The following is an 18750-nucleotide window of genomic DNA, read 5'->3' on the forward strand; positions in this document are numbered from 1 at the left end:
ACAACTCCCCCCATTTTCTCAGTTTGGAGTCCCCAAAATACATGGGGGGCGTCTTATACACGGAAAAATACGGTATGTTAGGTCTATTCTGAGAAACTCACATCTCCTCATCAACTCAAAGAAACATTTCTCTTTTCTGAACTTGATAGTATTCTGTGCTGTACACTGACATATTTAAAAGTTTCTTCGATTGTCCTTGAATCTTCCTGCCACGCTTGCCATCCAGTGTGATCTGCAACGCCCTTTAAGAACCACTGCTCCAAGACCCACAATGCCTATGCTGGATATTTTTTGTTTGTTCCATTAATCTCTCATTTCTCCCCGGTATTTAAGGACACGCAAGCAGAGATTGTTTAGTCTGTTGAGAGAGAGAGAGAGAGAGAGAGAGAGAGAGAGATAGGCGGGGTCCTACTCCAACGTCATAAACTGCTCTGCTCCCACTTTGCGCACACCCCAAGTTAGTCCTTCAGATAGCAACAGTTCGCCAGTGGAAGAGTTTGCAGAAGGTCCGTCCGACAAGACACAGGCGTTTTGCTGCTTGAACTTGGCTCCACTGCCAGAAACTCACAGCTCCTGATAGCTGGAGAAGATGGCTTTGAGCACAAGCGGCTTGGTGGCCTTAGTTGCCTTTTATGCTGTTACTTTAGCAACTGGAATATGGGCTTCCTGGAAAGCCAAGAAGCTGAAAAGCAGGAAGCCCAGTGAAGTGGCCATGGTGGGAAACAGGAAAATGGGGTTTTGCCTTGGACTGTTCACCGCTACCGGTAAGTACTCATTTCCCAAAACCAAGGAGGTTGTGGATTCTCCTTCCTTGGAGGTTTCTAAGCAGAGGTTGGGTGGCCATCTGTCATGGATGCTTTAGTTGAGACTCCTGCATTGCAAGGAGTTGGATTATAAGATCTTTGGAGTCCCTTCCAACTTACAATTCTAATGACTCATGGTGTGAGGCATCATGAAGTTATAGATGGGCTTTGTCATGAAACAGGATTGCCAGTTTTCAAAAGGAACTAATCTGATATCTAGGCAGGGTCCAGAAGTGTGGCTGGGTGGTTATGCCAAAATTCAGAAGGGGAAAGTCAGAGTTTTCATGTTTGTGTGTTGGTTTGTGTGTGCGTTTTTTGTGTCCGTGGTCTTTCCCAGCGTTAACGGGGAGATGTTGGAGATGAAACATGAGACCTTTTGAATGCAAGGGGAGTATTCTACCACTGAACTACTGCATCTGAGTCTTAGGTCTAGAAGTTTTTTTTGCAGCAGATTGATTTTAAAGCACTTCTTTCCCAAGGTTATTTATTTACTTATATTTCAAAGTTTTTTTCCACTTATACAAAATAAAGTGGGGGGGGAGAGAAGAAGGTGTAACATATACTAATATAGCAGTTTTTATTTTATTTTAAAGCACTTATTTTCCAAAGTTTTTTATTTATTAATTAATATTTTAAAGTTTTTCAGTTATACAAAATTATATATATATATCTTATATGCACATATGATTATTAATAACCTGCTATATTCTGTATACACTTGTTCCAAATATCAATATATTTATCCAAACAAAGCCGGCATCTATAAGCAATCGGTTCATATGTTGTGAGTTCTGTCATGTCTTCAATCCATTGATTAAAGAGGACCAGATTTTTGTTTTTCCAGTTCATCAATATCAGTCTTTTGGGCATACTTAGAACACAGAGAATCCATTTTTGTTGTCTGTCCACTTGTCAACTTCCATATAATAAGTGTATAATTCAAAAGAATATTTCCCTCTGAATATTTTAAGTTTTTCCATACAGTTGTATTTACACAGTTCAACATTTTCGCCCAAAGCTTAGTGGGAATAGGACACTGTAAGAACACCATGTTTCCAAGAGGCATTTTCCTCCAACAAGGAGCTGCGTTCGACAGTCCTTTTCTATGCAAAACTAATGGAGTCCAATAGATTCTAAATATTATTTTCTGTTGTGTAAGCCTTAGCTTAAGATCCATTGGTGCCTTTGCTATGGAAGCTAAAACATTGTCACACTGTCTACCTGGTCTACAGGAACACCCAAATCTTTTTTCCACTTGTTTCTTACAGTCTGCATATCAAACTTATTTATTAATAACAAATATCTGTAAAAAGTAATTGCCGGTTTTTTTGTTTCAAAAGATTTGGACAACTGTTCTAATTCCTCTGGTGTCTCAGAGGCTGAAAAAGCAGCTAATGCAAACACTGGTTTTTTAAAATTTTAATTAGTTTTTATTAAAGATTTTATTGTGCTACCAAACAAACAAACAGGGGAAAGTACCATATTTTTCCATGTAGAAGACTAGTTTCCCCCCCTAAAAAATAATGTCAAAAATTAGGGAGCGTCTTATACATGGGGCCATCTCCCCCAATTTTCTTAAATCTGAGTCCCCCCAAATAGGGGGCATCTTATACATGGGGGTGTCTTATAGACGGGAAAGTATGGTACATCTTTTGTCTGCACTTTCAATTCATAGTCTTTTTCGCAGTTTGTTTACATGCAGCGAGAGACGTTTTTGTCATGGACCTCTTGCGATTGGGGGAAAATAGAAGGGGAGGGAGGAGAGATGGGGATGTTGTTCTTTGTTACAAGGCATTGTAGCTGCAGATATTGCTATTGGAATGCATCTGACGGGTGATAATTATCACTTAAAACACTTAACGTATAAAATTCGTCTTCCTCATCTATCAGTTGAACCAAAGTCATTATGCCGCTTCCATCCTATTATTTCATGCATGCCATCTTTTCCCCAATTTTAAAAATGGGATTCCCCCACAAAGTCAATTTAGCGTGGATCAAATCTGTTTTTTATTCGGCATTATATTCCATATCTTTCTAACTGACTTAATTGTGTCAAGAGTTTCCTTAATTTTAAAATATTTTGATCCTAAAATCGTCCAACGAACCAAAGGTGCTGTGTATGCATAATCTCACGTTGCCACTTCTTTTCCAAAGTCAATAAATAAATAAAACCTCTCGTCAGTCTGAAAGAAAATATTGCAGAAGAGGTTTTCATTGCCAGGGATTGAGACCTGAGATGTCCTAAGTGCAATGTAAATATTCTATCACTGAGACATGGTCCTTCCCTTATTCAGGGCCTTATAGAAATTGGAGCTAAAGGCAGCACAGCACAGAATTTATTTTTAGCTGGGATGTCCATTTTGAGAGAATTTCCAAGTTTGTGTTCTTCCTGCTTTCTTTCAGCCACGTGGGTTGGAGGAGCATATATCAATGGCACTGCTGAAATTGTCTACCTGCCTTCAAGAGGACTCGTGTGGGTCCAAGCCCCAGCAGGATTTGCTCTGTCTCTCCTTATTGGTAAAGTTTTCAAAAAAGCTTAAATATGTAACTACGGTGGTACCTCAGGTTAAGTACTTAATTCGTTCCAGAGGTCCGTTCTTAACCTGAAACTGTTCTTAACCTGAGGTACCACTTTAGCTAATGGGGCCTCCCGCTGCTGCCACGCGATTTCTGTTCTCATCCTGAGGTAAAGTTCTTAACCTGAGGTACTATTTCTGGGTTAGCGGAGTCTGTAACCTGAAGCGTCTGTATCCCAAGGTACCACTGCATTCCATCCAATAAAAATCAGTACTGGAAATGATGAGAGCCTCGTCCAAGGGGAATGCTGAAGTTTGACTTTGGTTCACATTGTTTCCTCACAAATTGCCCTTGTCGCACATACGAAAAGTCTCTCAAGGAGTAATCCAAACACAAGATCTGCTGGGATGAGGGGATTTCTGGATAGGTGGATCTTGGGCTGAATCCGGACTAAATTTCCCTATCTTGGGCCAGCCTTAAATACTTCAGTGCAAACCCTCCATCTCTGATCCTGTGAAGCCCAAGCCAGGAAAATACCCCAAAAGAGGTGCTCCAAGGGTGTGGCAGAGGCAGGGCAGAGGAGGAGACACCCCCTATTTCAAACTCCTTTCAGCTCAGTCCAGACCTAGCAACCCAGCAGGTTGCCACCCAACCATCTCTGAAGGTCACTGTGATGACTATTCCCAGGTTAGAGTGCTGGTCCAGGTGTGAGGAGACCCCGGTTCAAACCTCCCCTCAGCTATGGAACTCGCTAGGTGATTTCAGACCAGTCACCTTCTCTCAGACTACAGGATTGTTGTTAAGGATGAAATGGGAAAGAGGAACCACGTGTGCCACTTTTAGCTCCTCGGGGGAAATTTTGGGTATCTAAAAACACTGCTTCTGCCCAGATGACAATAATAATTGCAATACAACTGCTTTCTAACAGGTGGGCTCTTCTTTGTCAATCCAATGAGATCGAAGAAGTACGTGACAATGATGGATCCACTCCAAGAAACATATGGGAATGTGATGGCAAGCCTCATGTTTATTCCATCGTTGATAGGGGACATATTCTGGTTTGCAGCTATTCTTGCTTCCTTAGGTAACTAAACATCTCTTGCTTGTCTTAAGGACTGAAGGCTTGTTTCAGTAAAGCAGGAACTGCTTTAATTACGGCCCATGAGTCCGTGCAGCCCACATTTCCACTTCATCCAATTCAAATGTCTACAGCTGGGGAAAGAGAGATGGAGTGATTTGCCCTAAGTCGGATGAGGAACCTCAGACCAGGTGGCCCAATGTGGCCCTCTAGATCAGTGTTTCCCAACCGGTGTTCCGCGGCACACTAGTGTGCCGCGAGACGTTGCCGCGTGTGCCGCGAGATGTTGCCTGGAGGGAGTCGGGCGAGTCGGGCGGCGAGAGGCGGGGCGGCGGGCAGCTCGTAGAGGAAGCGCGACGCCCCGGGAGCAGCCATGGCCCCCCGGCCCCGACTGCCACTCTCCGCGCCCTCCGCGCCCCGGGCCAGGCCATAGGAGAGCCGGGCGCCGACGACGGAGGAGGCCGGCCGCGGGAAAGGGGCCACTTCCCCTTTAAATGCCGCTCCGGGCGGGGGAGGGAAGCGGCCCTCCGCCGCGCCGCTCTGCGCCTGCGCCTGCGCCACAGGCCCCGGGGAAGAGCGCTTCGCAGGACTCGCGGGCCAGGCGGAGCTACCTCGAGCGCCACCCAAGCGGGCGTCTCTATAGCGACGGACCCGCCCTTTCCGCTGCCCTCCCGCGCTGCTCTGGCTCTGCCTAGCGGCCCGAGGAGGAGCCGCGCAGCCTGTCGCTGCCGCCCCCGCGGAGCCTGAGGCGAAACGCGCAGGGGCCGCCGCCGCGCCGAAGCCTCCCTTCCGGGATCCCCTCGGGGCCATTGGGCGGGGCTGTCGCCTCCTGGACGCCGCAGCCCCGAGCTCGTGGATGTAAACCGAGAGATGGACTTGCTTGGGAGGAAGTTCCGTTGTACCAGCGGGAGTTATTTCCTAGTAAATATGAAACACTTGGGGATATTAGGTTGAGACTGAGGGGAGCATGGCTGGTAGCCCGAAACATCCGGAGGGCGCAGGGCTGGCGAAGGCTGGGGGAGCACGAGACTTCGACAGTCTTTTCAGTATGTTACAACATAAAACTGCTGGAGCAAGTTAACATATTTTGTTACCTTGTGCATTAAAAGGACCGTATGTAAGAATATAAGTGGGTTTGCTTCGTTCCATAGGATTCACACCTCAGAGTGCAATGGCAGGCAGATCTTAGAGCCAGCTTCTGTCTATGTATCTGAAACCTGTTCTGCCCCCTCCCCCACACTTGGTGCCATTTTCATCTACACATGCAGCAGAGTAAGTTGACCCAGAATAGTACCAATTCAGATGGCAGATTGGAGAATGACAGTGCTGAATGCTTTCCCATGTAGAACAGTCCCTGCAAATAAAAACCTAGCATATTTGGAAGAGGGATGCTAGCCTAACCATTACCTTCTATGCTGTTACAATTTTTTTATCTTTTTTTACATAAGTAAAAAATGACCTTTCCCCATCTGGCATGGTGGTGTGCCTCGAAATTTTTTTTATGAAACAAGTGTGCCTTTGCCCAAAAAAGGTTGGGAAACACTGCTCTAGATCTCTCTCTCTCTGGCCCTTGGCACTCTCTCTAGGCCACAACCCCTCCTCAGCCATGTCCTGCAACAACCCTACTTCCGCCCTGAGGAATAATTAGAACTGAACTCCACATCTGGGAATATTCATAATTTCTAGAGCAGCCTTTCCCAACCTCTGGCACTCCAGATGTTTTGGGGTTCAAAGGTACTCCAGATGTTTTGGAGTTCAAAGGCCATCAGCCCCAGATGGTGTGGTCAATGATCACAGTCCAATGATTGGAACTGTAGACTAGTAACAACTGGAGGGCATCTGGTTGGGGGGAAAACATCTAGTCTAGAATAACATCTCTCCCAATGTTAATGCTTGTATATCTTAAGGAGCAATTCTGTCACTTGTGTTGCACACTAATATAACGATGTAAGGGAAATGGTGTCGCATTAAATTTCATGCTGTAACTTAACGTTGTCCTTTTTTCCACAGGTGCAACCATGCAGGTCATTTTGGATATCCATGGTATTTTAGTCATTATTATCTCTGCATGCACGGTTATAATCTATACTTTATTAGGCGGCCTGTACTCAGTTGCATATACAGATGTAATACAGCTGATCTTTATAACAGTCAGCCTGGTAAGTCCCAATATTGTTATTTTACTACTCACTTGAAATGTTGGTGTGATTTTTTTTTAAAAAAACCCATAACCATATTCTACACACATGGGGCTTGGCTGCGGTCTCTGCGAGGCTGTGATGGGTACAAAATGCTAGGGCAAAATTATGAGTCTGGGGATAATCTTTGCCTGCAGTGAATCTGAGCACCATCAAAGTGAATGAGCGCTTTCTCTGCATGTGTGGAGCTGGAGCTTCAGGTGTGAGCAGGAGCTTCTATAAGCACACTGGAGCCAGTTCTCTATAGCAGTGTTTCCCAACCTTTTTTGGGCAAAGGCACACTTGTTTCATGAAAAAAATCTCGAGGCACACCACCATTACAGCCCCGTGACGTCAGCGCGCAGCGTCACGCCGGGAGGGACATGAATTGCTAGCAAATTACATAATCACCTCCTTGAGGGCTGGCTCATCTTCTCCGAAGGCAGAACCCCATTAATTAACAGCACAGACGAGGGGGGAAAACCTCAGTCATGCACAGTCATGCACATGTGGGGGCTAAATGAGGACGAAGACCGGGCAGAGAGCAGGGTTCAAATCACCCCACCTGGCCAGGACAATCCCTGGGTGCTCCCTTGGGCCACTTGCCTGACCCACCTCGCAGGGCTGTTGTTGCGAGGATAACACGGGGAGAACCACGCGCGCCCCCGGGAGCTCCTTGGAGGAGAAAGCGGGCGATGAATGCAATGCACGAAATATATGAGAGGCGACCAGGTTTTGCAGGTGAGGGGCCCCCGCCAGCCTCCCCTTCCAACACCCGGCGCAACGACGCCGAAGTTTCCCCCCGGGCTCGGCTCGGGGAGCAGCGCTGCTCCCCCCCGGCTCCCCTTCGCCCTCCCGGCTCTCTCTGCCGCCCACTGGGGACCCCCCTCACCTGCCAAGTCCGGAGCGCCGGTGGAAGTTGCATGCATGCATGCAGGGCGCCGCGTTGCCATTGCATTGCACTGCACTCCATGCAACGCCTGCACGCATGCATTGCCTTGCACGCCCGCCAAGGGGTCTCCCCGCGGTCCGATGCGTCCCCTCCGGCGCGGATGCAGCATTGCAAAAATAAAAAACCCCCGACACAGCCCTACCTGGGGGGCAGCCTCCGCCGCTCCGCCTCCGCGAGGATCCCCGGGCTCCATCCTGCCGCCCGATCTCCGCGGGGGTGCAGGCAGGCTGCGCAGGGTCTGCGCGGAAGAGCCCCTGCCCGCCCAGCCGCCGCCGCTGCGCTCATTCCATGGCCGGGAGAAGAGCGCTTCAAACAAAACGCCCGGCCCGCCAGGCCACGCTGGGAAACGTAGTTCGTGCACCCCGCGCGGGCGCGGAACCCAAGGGCGAGGGGACTACGGATCCCGGCAGCCCCCGCGCCGGGGACGGAGGGGGAGAGGGGATGGAGGGACGGGTGGGCGAGCGAGGGATGGAGGGACGGGTGGGCGAGCGAGTGAGTGAGTGGCAGCCGCCAAGCCTTGGCCGAGAGCCAGGAAGGGCCTCCCCGGAGGAGGAGGAGGGAGGCGCAGAGCGGGAGGGAGGGAGGGAACCCCAGGGGTCATCTAGTGACGGCGCCCAAATCGAAAATTTGACTTAAAAAAAAAAATCTTTCGAATTTTTTAATTTTTCCCGCGGCACACCAGGTAACATCTCGCGGCACACTAGTGTGCCGCGGAACAGTGGTTGGGAAACACTGCTCTATAGTAATCATCAGCAACCAGCTGCTTGTAAGATCAAATATTGTCTGTGGGTGAGCAGCTATCGACCCATCAGTCACCTTTGTCCTCTGTTTGATGGATTTTGATGAGCAGAAGCAGATATTTTATTTTACTTTTCTCTTTTCACTTGTGGGTAGCATATTTTGCAGAACAGAGCTCAAGGCTGGTGTCCCTGAGGGAACCTGGTGGGGAAATAATTCTGATGTTTCTCTTTTTACCTCAAGTGGGTTTGTATCCCCTTCGCCCTCATGAACCCTGCAATGAAAAGCATTTCCTACACTGCTGCGCACAACGTCTTCCAGGCATCTTGGATTGGAAAAATGGAAGTGCAGTATCTTGGAAGGTGGCTCGATGACTTCTTATATTTGGTAAGAACTGCTCCCAAAGCAGATGGAGGGGCAAGCTGGTGGTGCTTGCTGTTTTATTTCATTCTGGCGAGACCGTAGAAATAGTTGTATTGGATGAGCTGGGGAAATGTATACCATGTCAGCAGAGGAAAAACACCCCTTCACAGGTGCAATTTGAATCTGAGTCACATCTGAGAATTGATTTCCAAGCGGCTTCCTGCAATGCCCCCATTACTGGTTACACTGATAACTTTGAACTGCCCTGCTCTTTGCTCAAGTTTGGTCCACAGTGAGTTTGGGAATTAAAGATTTGGCCCTCGGGCTAGTATTGCCCCTTTCTAACATTTATTTCTGCGGTTTTCTTTTTGTAAATAAAATCGGGATTAAGGGTTTTTCCCCTCAGGATGGTGGAGGGTTGTTTGTGTTGCGTCCCATTTGTGAAGTGGTGGTGGCACTCGCCCTTCTTCTGATAGGATATGCTTTGCAGGGGAGACAGACCAAAAAATGGGGTGGTGGTCAAGGAGGGTCAGTTGTTCGGGAGTCAGAAATGTCCCTACTTTCACCTGAGGAATGTTGGAGGCTATGAGATTGCCATGAGATTGAATAGATTCCTAAGGGTTTTCCCCTGGGAAGAAACAAGGCAAGAGGGAAACCACTTGGAACCACAGCAAAATTGGGAGTGAGCCCTTCGTCGCTCAAACAAGACTCAGTTGGAACGGAAGGCCACAAGGCCTAACAACACTTGGATTGGATTGCCTTTGGGGCTGCCTGTAAGTGATGGGAGGCTGACCGATATGTTCATAAGCTTCTGCTTCTCTTCCAGGTTCTTGGGAGTATCCCGTGGCAAATCTATTTCCAGCGAGTTCTCTCGGCTTCTTCTCCATATGAAGGAAGGCTCATCTCCTACTTTTCTGGACTGGGGTGCTTCATCATGGCCATCCCTTCTGTTGTCATTGGGGCTGTCGCTGCTTCCACAGGTAAGATTAGCACGCTCCATAACACCACCCGGAGGATCGCGAATCCTCCCTGACTCTTCTGGGGAGAAGGAAGTTGCTACCTTGGGTTTGATGAATTTTAGGGACAGCCAATTTCATTCAACGATACCTACTCTCCCTGTTGGTAAAAGTGATAGGGAAGACTTCCTGTTCCTTTGCATGAAATATTGCATGTTCCTCATCCTGAAATATGATCAAACCTTTTAACATACATGACGCTTCTCTGTTTCCTTTCTAAGACTGGAATCAGACTGCCTATGGCCTCCCCAGTCCCAACGACAGAGGAGAGTCTGCCCTTATTCTCCCACTGGTTCTCTACCATCTGTGCCCAACGTATGTCGCCCTTGGTGGCTTGGGCGCCCTGGCTGCTGCCGTGATGTCTTCGGGCGATTCTGCCTTGCTCTCGGCTGGTACCTTGTTTGCTCACAACATATACAGGAAAGTCTTCAGGAAAAATGTGAGTTGTTGCAAATAATATCGACACCAGCGGGCGGGGGGAGGTCTGTGGGGGATCCAAGTGTCTTCACTATATTATTTTTGGTGCCTGCTAAAAAAATTGTTTTGTTTTGACAAGCCCACCCAGATATGTAGAATGTTGATTGGTATTTTAATCTGTTTTTAGTTTATCATGGATTTTACGATTCGATAATCTTTATTGTCATTGTCCTATACAGAACAACAAAATTGAAAAAATATACATCAGACATTCAAAACCCAACAAGCCTGCTATCCCAACTATCCTAACCTGGTTAGCCCCTAAAAACTCTGATACCCCATAACTGAATACAATGTACTCACACAGAGACTACCTTACACTGCATTTAAAATCTCTACACTGATTTAATGGTTGCTTGCAACTGTTTCTATAAATAGTTTTATTGTTTTATTCCTTTCATAAATTGCTTTGAGGGGTTTTTTATATATATATACAATCAAGCAGTGCATACATTTTTATGAAATAAAATTAAAGAAAATTAAGCAGGAATTTCCTCCCAATGCAAAAGAGAAGCATGATTTTCCCACACCTGGGGAGGAAAAGGTTAAATCCTTTCTCCATGTTTGCTCTGATGCTGTCAATTGTCCCTTCCCCCACCCCATGATATTTGTATTAAAAACTAAAGAAACTGAATGTTAAATGCAAGGCTAATCTAGGTTCTCCCTATAAGAAAAGAGAAACTTGAAAGGCCACAACAGAAATATGCACTGGAATATAATAAAATTTAAAGATAGGAAGCCAGTAGTTACACAGAGTTACACCACACAGAATGATCACAGGAAATAGATACATAACATTTCGTAAAATGTATTGCAGGGCTCCTCATCTCATTATCTCATTAGCTAAAATGGCTCTTGGGGTTTGCGGTAAGCAGAAAGAATATCTCAGAGACCTTTCTTTTAAAACGAAATAAAATTCTTAATTTAAGGGGTTTCTGGGAATTTCCAGGAACCGGTAACAACAGGGTTCAAGGCCACCCCAAATCCCAGAAAGACAATTTAAATAATAATACAGTGGTACCTCTAGTTACGAACTTAATTCGTTCCGGAGGTCTGTTCTTAACCTGAAACTGTTCTTAATGAGAGGCGTGCTTTCGCTAATGAAGCCTCTTGCTGCTGCTGTGTCACCGGCACACGATTTCCATTCTCATCCTGGGGCAAAGTTCTCAACTCGAGGTAACTCTTCCAGGTTAGCGGAGTTTGTAACCTGAAGCGTTTGTAACCTGTGGTGTTTGTAACTCGAGGTATCACTGTAATAATAAGTGATACGTTGGTACCTCAGGTTACAGACACTTCAGGTTGCAGACTCCACTAACCCAGAAATAGTACCTTGGGTTAAGAACTTTGCTTCAGGATGAGAACAGAAACTGTGCTCCGGCAGTGGGAGACCCCATTAGCTAAAGTGGTGCTTCAGGTTAAGAACAGTTTCAGGTTAAGAACAGACTTCCAGAACGAATTAAGTTCTTAACCCGTGGTACCACTGTATTGGTAAAAGTTACCCAGCTTAGTGTAGTCATGTCAGACTTAGGACCTAGCAGACCACCTGAACTCAGCTATGAAGCTCCTTGGGGTGACCTGGGTGGGCCAGTCGCCGCGTCTCGGCCCCCAGCCTACCTCAAAGGATTGTTGTACGGGTAAAATGGAGAGGAGGAGAGTCATGCACGCCACCTTGAATTTGTTGGAGGAGAGGCAGCTGTAAGAATAACGGAGGATGGCAGGAGGTTGGATACAGGGAGCTGTGCGTGAGCAAGCTGAAGAGCAAGCTTCTCAGAGCCTCTTTTTATTAGCAGAAGTCAACAATTGGAAACAGTAGTGAAATCACTCTGAACATGACGTATTTCCATCTAAGCACATTTCCAGTGTTATCAAATACAGTGGTACCTCAGGTTAAGTACTTAATTCGTACCGGAGGTCCGTACTTAACCTGAAACTGTTCTTAACCTGAAGCACCACTTTAGCTAATGGGGCCTCCTGCTGCCACCACACTGCTGGAGCCCGATTTCTGTTCTCATCCTGAAGCAAAGTTCTTAACCTGAAGCACTATTTCTGGGTTAGCAGAGTCTGTAACCTGAAGCGTATGTAACCTGAAGCGTATGTAAGCTGAAGCATATGTAACCTGAGGTACCACTGTACACGTGTCAGCAGGTGTTTCCCTAAAATGTTCCCCCGATACTTGATTACATCTGCATCTCCGGTCATGCTCCAGCCAAGCGTTATGTCGAGTAACCAAATCTGTGAGAGGAGAAATGGTCAGGGGAAAACCACTGTTTGCTAGCCAAGAGGCGAGAGTTCAGGGAGAGTGGGCGCAAGGCTCCTGGGCACGCTGTGGCATGCCGGGTGCGAGGTGTGCCTCAGCACAGGCGGAGCCTTACCCCCACAGCGGCTTATAAATGTAATAGCACCTAAACAGGTCAAATCTGTATCCAGGGCAGCTGTTTACCAGCTCCATCTGGTACGCAGGCTGAGACCCTATCTGCCTGCGGACTGCCTCGCCAGAGTGGTGCATGCTCTGGTTATCTCCCACTTGGATTACTGCAATGCGCTCTACGTGGGGCTACCTTTGAAGGTGACCCGGAAACTACAACTAATCCAGAATGCGGCAGCTAGACTGGTGACTGGGAGCGGCCGCAGAGACCACATAACACCGGTCTTGAAAGACCTACATTGGCTCCCAGTACGTTTCCAAGCACAATTCAAAGTGTTGGTGCTGACCTTTAAAGCCCTAAACAGCCTCGGTCTAGTATACTTGAAGGAGCGTCTCCACCCCCATCGTTCTACCCGGACGCTGAGGTCCAGCACCGAGGGCCTTCTGGCAGTTCCCTCACTGCGAGAAGCCAAGTTACATGGAACCAGGCAAGGGCCTTCTCGGTAGTGGCACCTTCCCTGTGGAACACCCTCCCACCAGATGTCAAAGAGAACAACAACTACCAGGCTTTTAGAAGACATCTGAAGGCAGCCCTGTTTCGGGAAGCTTTTAATGTTTGATGTATTATAGTATTTTAATATTCTTTTGGAAGCCGCCCAGAGTGGCTGGGGAAGCCCAGCCAGATGGGCGGGGTATAAATAAATTATTATTATTATTATTATTATTATTATTATTATTAACCAATAATAACACACCTATTTCTTTATTTCCAGGCGTCAGAGGAAGAAGTGCTATGGGCGATGAGAATGTCCATGGTGATCTTTGGGATGATGTCCGCAGGTCTAGCTTTTCTCTCCCATTCCATTTATGATCTCTGGTTCCTGAGTGGAGAACTCGTCTACGCTCTCCTCTTCCCCCAGCTCTGCTGCGTCCTCTTCATTCGCAACACCAACACTTACGGCTCCGCCGCTGGGTTCTTCTTGGGCCTCCTCCTGCGGCTCTTGGCGGGGGAGCCCGCCCTGAACATCCCCCCAGTCATCCATTACCCAGGATGCTCTCTGGTTGACGGGGCCTACGTCCAGCTGTTCCCATTTAAGCTGTTCACCATGCTGGTATCTCTGCTGACCATCGTCTCCGTCTCGCATCTGTCCGCCTTTCTATTTAGGGCCAATGTCCTTCCCCGCAGATGGGATGTCTGTAAGATCGTGCGAGCTGACAGGGTGGTCATTTCCTTACCCCAGAGGTGTAAAAGAGTTGCCTGTGCCAGAACAGAGTTTTGAGCAAATGGGAGACAAATTGCATTGGTATTTTACCCATGATCCTTCTTGAAGGATCCTTAGCTCTTTGAATGAGGCCATCTTCCATGTTGTGTGATTTGTTGTTGTTGTTGTTGTTGTTGTTGTTGTTGTTGTTGTTGTTGTTGAAGTCCATAGTCACAGCAAAGGGCCCTCTCCCATTGTGGCACAACCTCCAACACCTTTCTTTCTTCCTAGTCCTGTTAATCCAATGTCTGGGCTCTTTCTGGAAAACACGAATCCTTTGAAGCCCTTTAATTGGTGCTGCAGCTACAGAAATTCAGCGGGTGCAGAATGCTGCGGCGAGACTCCTTACGGGGTCCTTGCTGCGGGATCACATTCATCCAGTGCTATACCAGCTGCGCTGGCTCCCGGTGGAGTACTGGATCAGGTTTAAGGTGCTGGTTTTAACCTTTAAAGCCCTATACGGCCTAGGACCCTCCTACCTACGGGACCTCCTCTCCTGCTTTGTCCCACGGAGGACCTTACAGTCTTCAAATAAAAACATTTTGGTGGTCCCGAGTCACAGAGAGGTTAGGCTGGCCTTAACCAGAGCCAGGGCTTTTTTGGCTGTGGCCGCGATCTGGTGGAACGCTCTGCCACAAGAGACTAGGGCCCTGCAGGACTTGAGATCTTTCCGCAAGCTACAGTCTGACCCCCTCCTTTGCTGATCCTCGTAGAACTCTGGCCCAGTGGTTGCCATTTGACTTTGAATTGATTTTAGAATACTGATTTTAGAATGCTGTGTTACTTTTATTGCTGATAGCCGCTCTGAGCCCAGCTTCGGCTGGGGAGGGCGGGATATAAATAAAATATTATTATTATTATTATTATTATATTATTATTATTATTATTATTATTATTATTATTATTATTATTATATCATTTAGTTGCATAGAGTGTCTTAATTGATTGGTTACTTTTGCCAAATTTGTAGCCCTCAGTGTAATGGGGGGGGGATTCCAATTCTGAAATGCATCCTTTATCAACTGTACCATCAACGGTAGGAATTGAGCATGTGTCCTAATTTACAGAGGACGGTCCTCTATTTGAAGGTGTTGCCTGAAGGGTTGACATTTTAAAGATTCCCAAGGAGGGAGAGCAGGAGGAGCTCCACAAAGCTACAATTCCCAGACTGGCTTAACAGTCAATGCCTCTTCACAGGGAACTCTGAGATTTGTAGCTCTGAGAAAAGGGACAGGAATCTCCTAACAACTCTCAGCACCCTTAACAAACTACAGCTCCCATGATTCTTTGCAGGAAGCCATGTTTAAATGAATGGTGTGAAAGTGACTCCAGTTTCTAAATAGCAGTTGCTCAGCACAAATAATAAGAGAGATCAGTTGCCTCAGTGCCTTCTGTTTGTGATTTCCAGATACTGGACTTGATGGATCTTCCTTCAAAAACTTGATTTTCTTTTTGTATTAACAAAACGCATGATCTAAAACAAGACCTGCTTTGATGGTTTGATCACCTCATATTGCACCTCTAATTACGTTGTCTTTCATATATTTTGCCGTGTATTTAACTGTTATTTGTAAGCCACTCTGAGGCACTTGTGTAAAGTGACTAATAAGCCCCCAACCTGCAACAGCCAGCCATCATTCTGTACCCACTGAAATTAAAATTTTGCAGTGTTAATTTCAGAAGGTACATATTTCCATTCACAAGTTGTGGAGGCTTGTCCATCTGAAAAATCTGTTGGATCTGAAGACTCTAAAAGCAAATATAAGACATTATTTTCATGGTCTACTTTAAAAGCCCTATGGCAGGCTTCCTCGACCTCGGCCCTCCAGATGTTTTTGGCCTACAACTCCTATGATCACTAGCTAGCAGGACCAGGGGTCAGGGATGATGGGAATTGTAGTCTCAAAACATCTGGAGGGCCGAGGTTGAGGAAGCCTGCCCTATGGTTTGACCAGCCTCTCTCATCTCCTCATATTTTACTTCAATGTCTACATTAACTAAAGCTTCAAATGAAAATTCTAACTCAGCCTGGAAGCTAGACAGTGTACAGTGGTGCCTCGCAAGACGAAAAGAATCCGTTCTGTGATTCTCTTCGTCTAGCGGTTTTTTTGTCTTGCGAAGCAAGCCCATTGAAGGATTAGCGGATTAGCGCTATTAGCAGCTTTTAGCAGCTTTTAGCGGCTTATCTGCTGATCGGATCAGCTGATAAGCGGCTTAGCGGCTTAGAAAAAGGGGGGAGGGGGGGGGAAACCAGCAGGAACTCGCAATACATTGTCGTCTTGTGAAGCAAGCCCATAGGAAATTCGTTTTGCGAAGCACCTCCAAAACAGAAAACTCTTTCGTCTAGCGAGTTTTCCGTCTTGCGAGGCATTCGTCTTGCGGGGCACCACTGTATATCAATGTTATAAGTCTGTAGTTAACTGATTGTATAACCTAAAATGTTCCCCACAATCTTTTGCCATGCAAAGGGATTTGATTGCTGAAATGCAAGAGGCTCTTCAGAAAACAAGTTAACATGGAAAGGGATTCCCTTAAGATAAATAATATGCTGGGTATAGAGAAGGGGATAGATCAGTTATATCTAATCCTCTACACACACACACACACATATACACACACACATGTGGGTTAGCAAACAAAAGAAAAATGACTGGTGCCTGTTTTAACAAATGCAGGACTTGTGCATAAAGAACCCCAGTAGCATACTTTAAACCCCACGGTTAGGCAGGTTTAGTGAAACATAAGAAGAGGCTTTTAAACCTTCTTTTAATGCATTCCAACTACTTCAGGCAACTGGTTGCCTTTACCCCTCCTGCCAAGAAACAGACTACATACTGAAGTAAGTTTAAAATATACTTTACTTACAGTTATACATTGTTCTTATCAGTAATAAGAAAATGCAGGTAAATGTTCTTAGTGGAAAATGTACATCAAAGAATGTTGAGGCAACTACTGAAATTGTTCAACTTTTTTTTAGAAAAAAAAACAATGTTGTTGAGCTTTTTATTTTTTTAACAGAAATGCCAAAAACTGTTATTTTTCAATTGCCTTGCCTTTGAAATCCCAGTAATGTCTGCAAAGATGGAGTATAACAACCCTAGGCATGTCTGCCTCTGTCACTTGCAGCAAGAGACAGAGAGAGAGAGAGAGGGGGAAATGGAACAGGAAATGAGCCTTACTTCCTCTCAGGAGGAGAGGAGAGGCAACACCATTGAACCTTCTCTAACAATTTAGAACTCTGTGATCCGTAACCCTTTCGCATACTAACTAGCATTGTTAGGTTTGATTTCAAATCTCCCACAGATAGATACTTCTAACCTAAAGCATCCTAAAATTGCCAAAACCCACCACACCATTTGAAGAGATACGAAAAGAAACAGAATTGTAACCTTTGTGCAAAATTTCCGAAAACCCTAATGCAACATATGGCAGATAAGGAGTGTTGCGGCTCCTGCTAAGCCGGTGCTCCATTTGTAAATGCCTTTTTGTTCCATTATTAATGACTTTCGGTCCCACTCTTTATAGGAACTTGAAAAACCACAAGAGACTGCAGGAAAACTGCACTCAGAGTGATCTTGAAAGATGGATCTCTGTTTACAAAGGCAGACATGCAAAGGAAAACGGCCCTTTGAAAACTGTGGCTCCTAATCAGCAATCTAAGTTCAGATTTCACAGCAGAGATGGGCAACCTTTTGTCTGTTGAGACTTGAGCGCCACATTCCCTTGGGGGCAATGTGTTAGGAGGTGCATGGTAGCAGAGGCAGCAGCATCAGGCCAATGGCCCACCCCAGTCCAGTATCCTGTTCTCACAGTGGCTGACCAGTTGCCTGTGGGAAGCCCACAAACAGGACCTCAGCACATTTAACCCTCTCCCCTCCTGCAGTTTCTAGCAACAGCTATTCAGACGCATTTATGCCTCTGAAAGTAGAGGTAGAACATAGCCGTCATGGCCGGTAGCCATGGATAGCCTTGTCCACCATGAATTTGTCCAATCCTCTTTTTAAGCCATCCAATGTGGTGACCATCACAGCATCCCATGGAAGCGAGCTCCATAGTTTAACTATGCGCTGCATGAAGAAGTACAGTCAGTGGCGTAGCGTGGGTTGTCAGCACCCGGGGCAAGGCAAGTAATTTGCGCCCCCTAACTCGTGGATTTGCGCCCCCTAACCCTAACCCCCAGATGTTGCGCCCGGTGCGGCCGGCCCCCCCTGCACCCCCCACGCTACGCCACTGAGTACAGTGGTACCTCAGGTTACAGACGCTTAAGGTTACAGACACTTCAGGTTACAGACTCTGCTAACCCAGAAATAGTCCAACCATCTCGTCTTCTGTCATCCCCTTCTCCTTGTGCCCTCCATCTTTCCCAACATCAGGGTCTTTTCCAGGGAGTCTTCACTTCTCATGATTTGGCCAAAGTATTGGAGCCTCAGCTTCAGGATCTGTCCTTCCAGTGAGCACTCAGGGCTGATTTCCTTCAGAATGGAGAGGTTTGATCTTCTTGCAGTCCATGGGACTCTCAAGAGTCTCCTCCAGCACCATAATTCAAAATCATCAATTCTTCGGCGATCAACCTTCTTTATGGTCCAGCTCTCAGTTCCATACATCACTACTGGGAAAACCATAGCTTTAACTATATGGACCTTTGTTGGCAAGGCGATGTCTCTGCTTTTTAAGAAATATCAACAACCAAACAGTCCTACTCCCTGAAATTAGACCTACTGAAATTAATGGGCCTAACTTAGTTGTGCTCTTTCATTCCAATGGGTCTACTCTGAGCTGCATACGACCCTATGGCTGTTTACTCAGAACCAGAACGAAGTCCAGCTCAGTTTAGGGTTTCCCTCAGAAGTAAGCCCGGCTCAGTGCAGTATAACAGGCAAAACAGAAACCAGAGGAATTATTCATCCGCTTGTCATGCAGCAAAGCCGGCTGAGTGGCTCATTTCCTGAAAGGAACATTACACTGCTTTGCTGCTGCTGTTCTCCGCCAATTGCATCCTAAA

The 18750-nt window shown here is 46.5% G+C and overlaps 1 protein-coding gene across 1 annotated transcript; it reads left to right on the forward strand.

Annotated features, from left to right (window-relative positions):
* Positions 1 to 589: 589 nt before the first annotated feature.
* On the forward strand, positions 590 to 14001 carry LOC310705177 (high-affinity choline transporter 1-like; the record flags this gene model as incomplete). Its single annotated transcript, XM_083499718.1, has 8 exons — positions 590 to 764; positions 3207 to 3320; positions 4249 to 4404; positions 6409 to 6557; positions 8509 to 8652; positions 9455 to 9608; positions 9866 to 10083; positions 13260 to 14001. The coding sequence occupies 8 exons, from the start codon at positions 590 to 592 to the stop codon at positions 13764 to 13766; spliced, it is 1617 nt and encodes a 538-aa protein (XP_083355844.1). The 3' UTR covers positions 13767 to 14001.
* Positions 14002 to 18750: the final 4749 nt, after the last annotated feature.

The sequence above is a fragment of the Podarcis liolepis genome (genome assembly GCF_965112155.1).
Source record: "Podarcis liolepis genome assembly, chromosome: 4".
Lineage (NCBI taxonomy): Eukaryota > Metazoa > Chordata > Lepidosauria > Squamata > Lacertidae > Podarcis > Podarcis liolepis.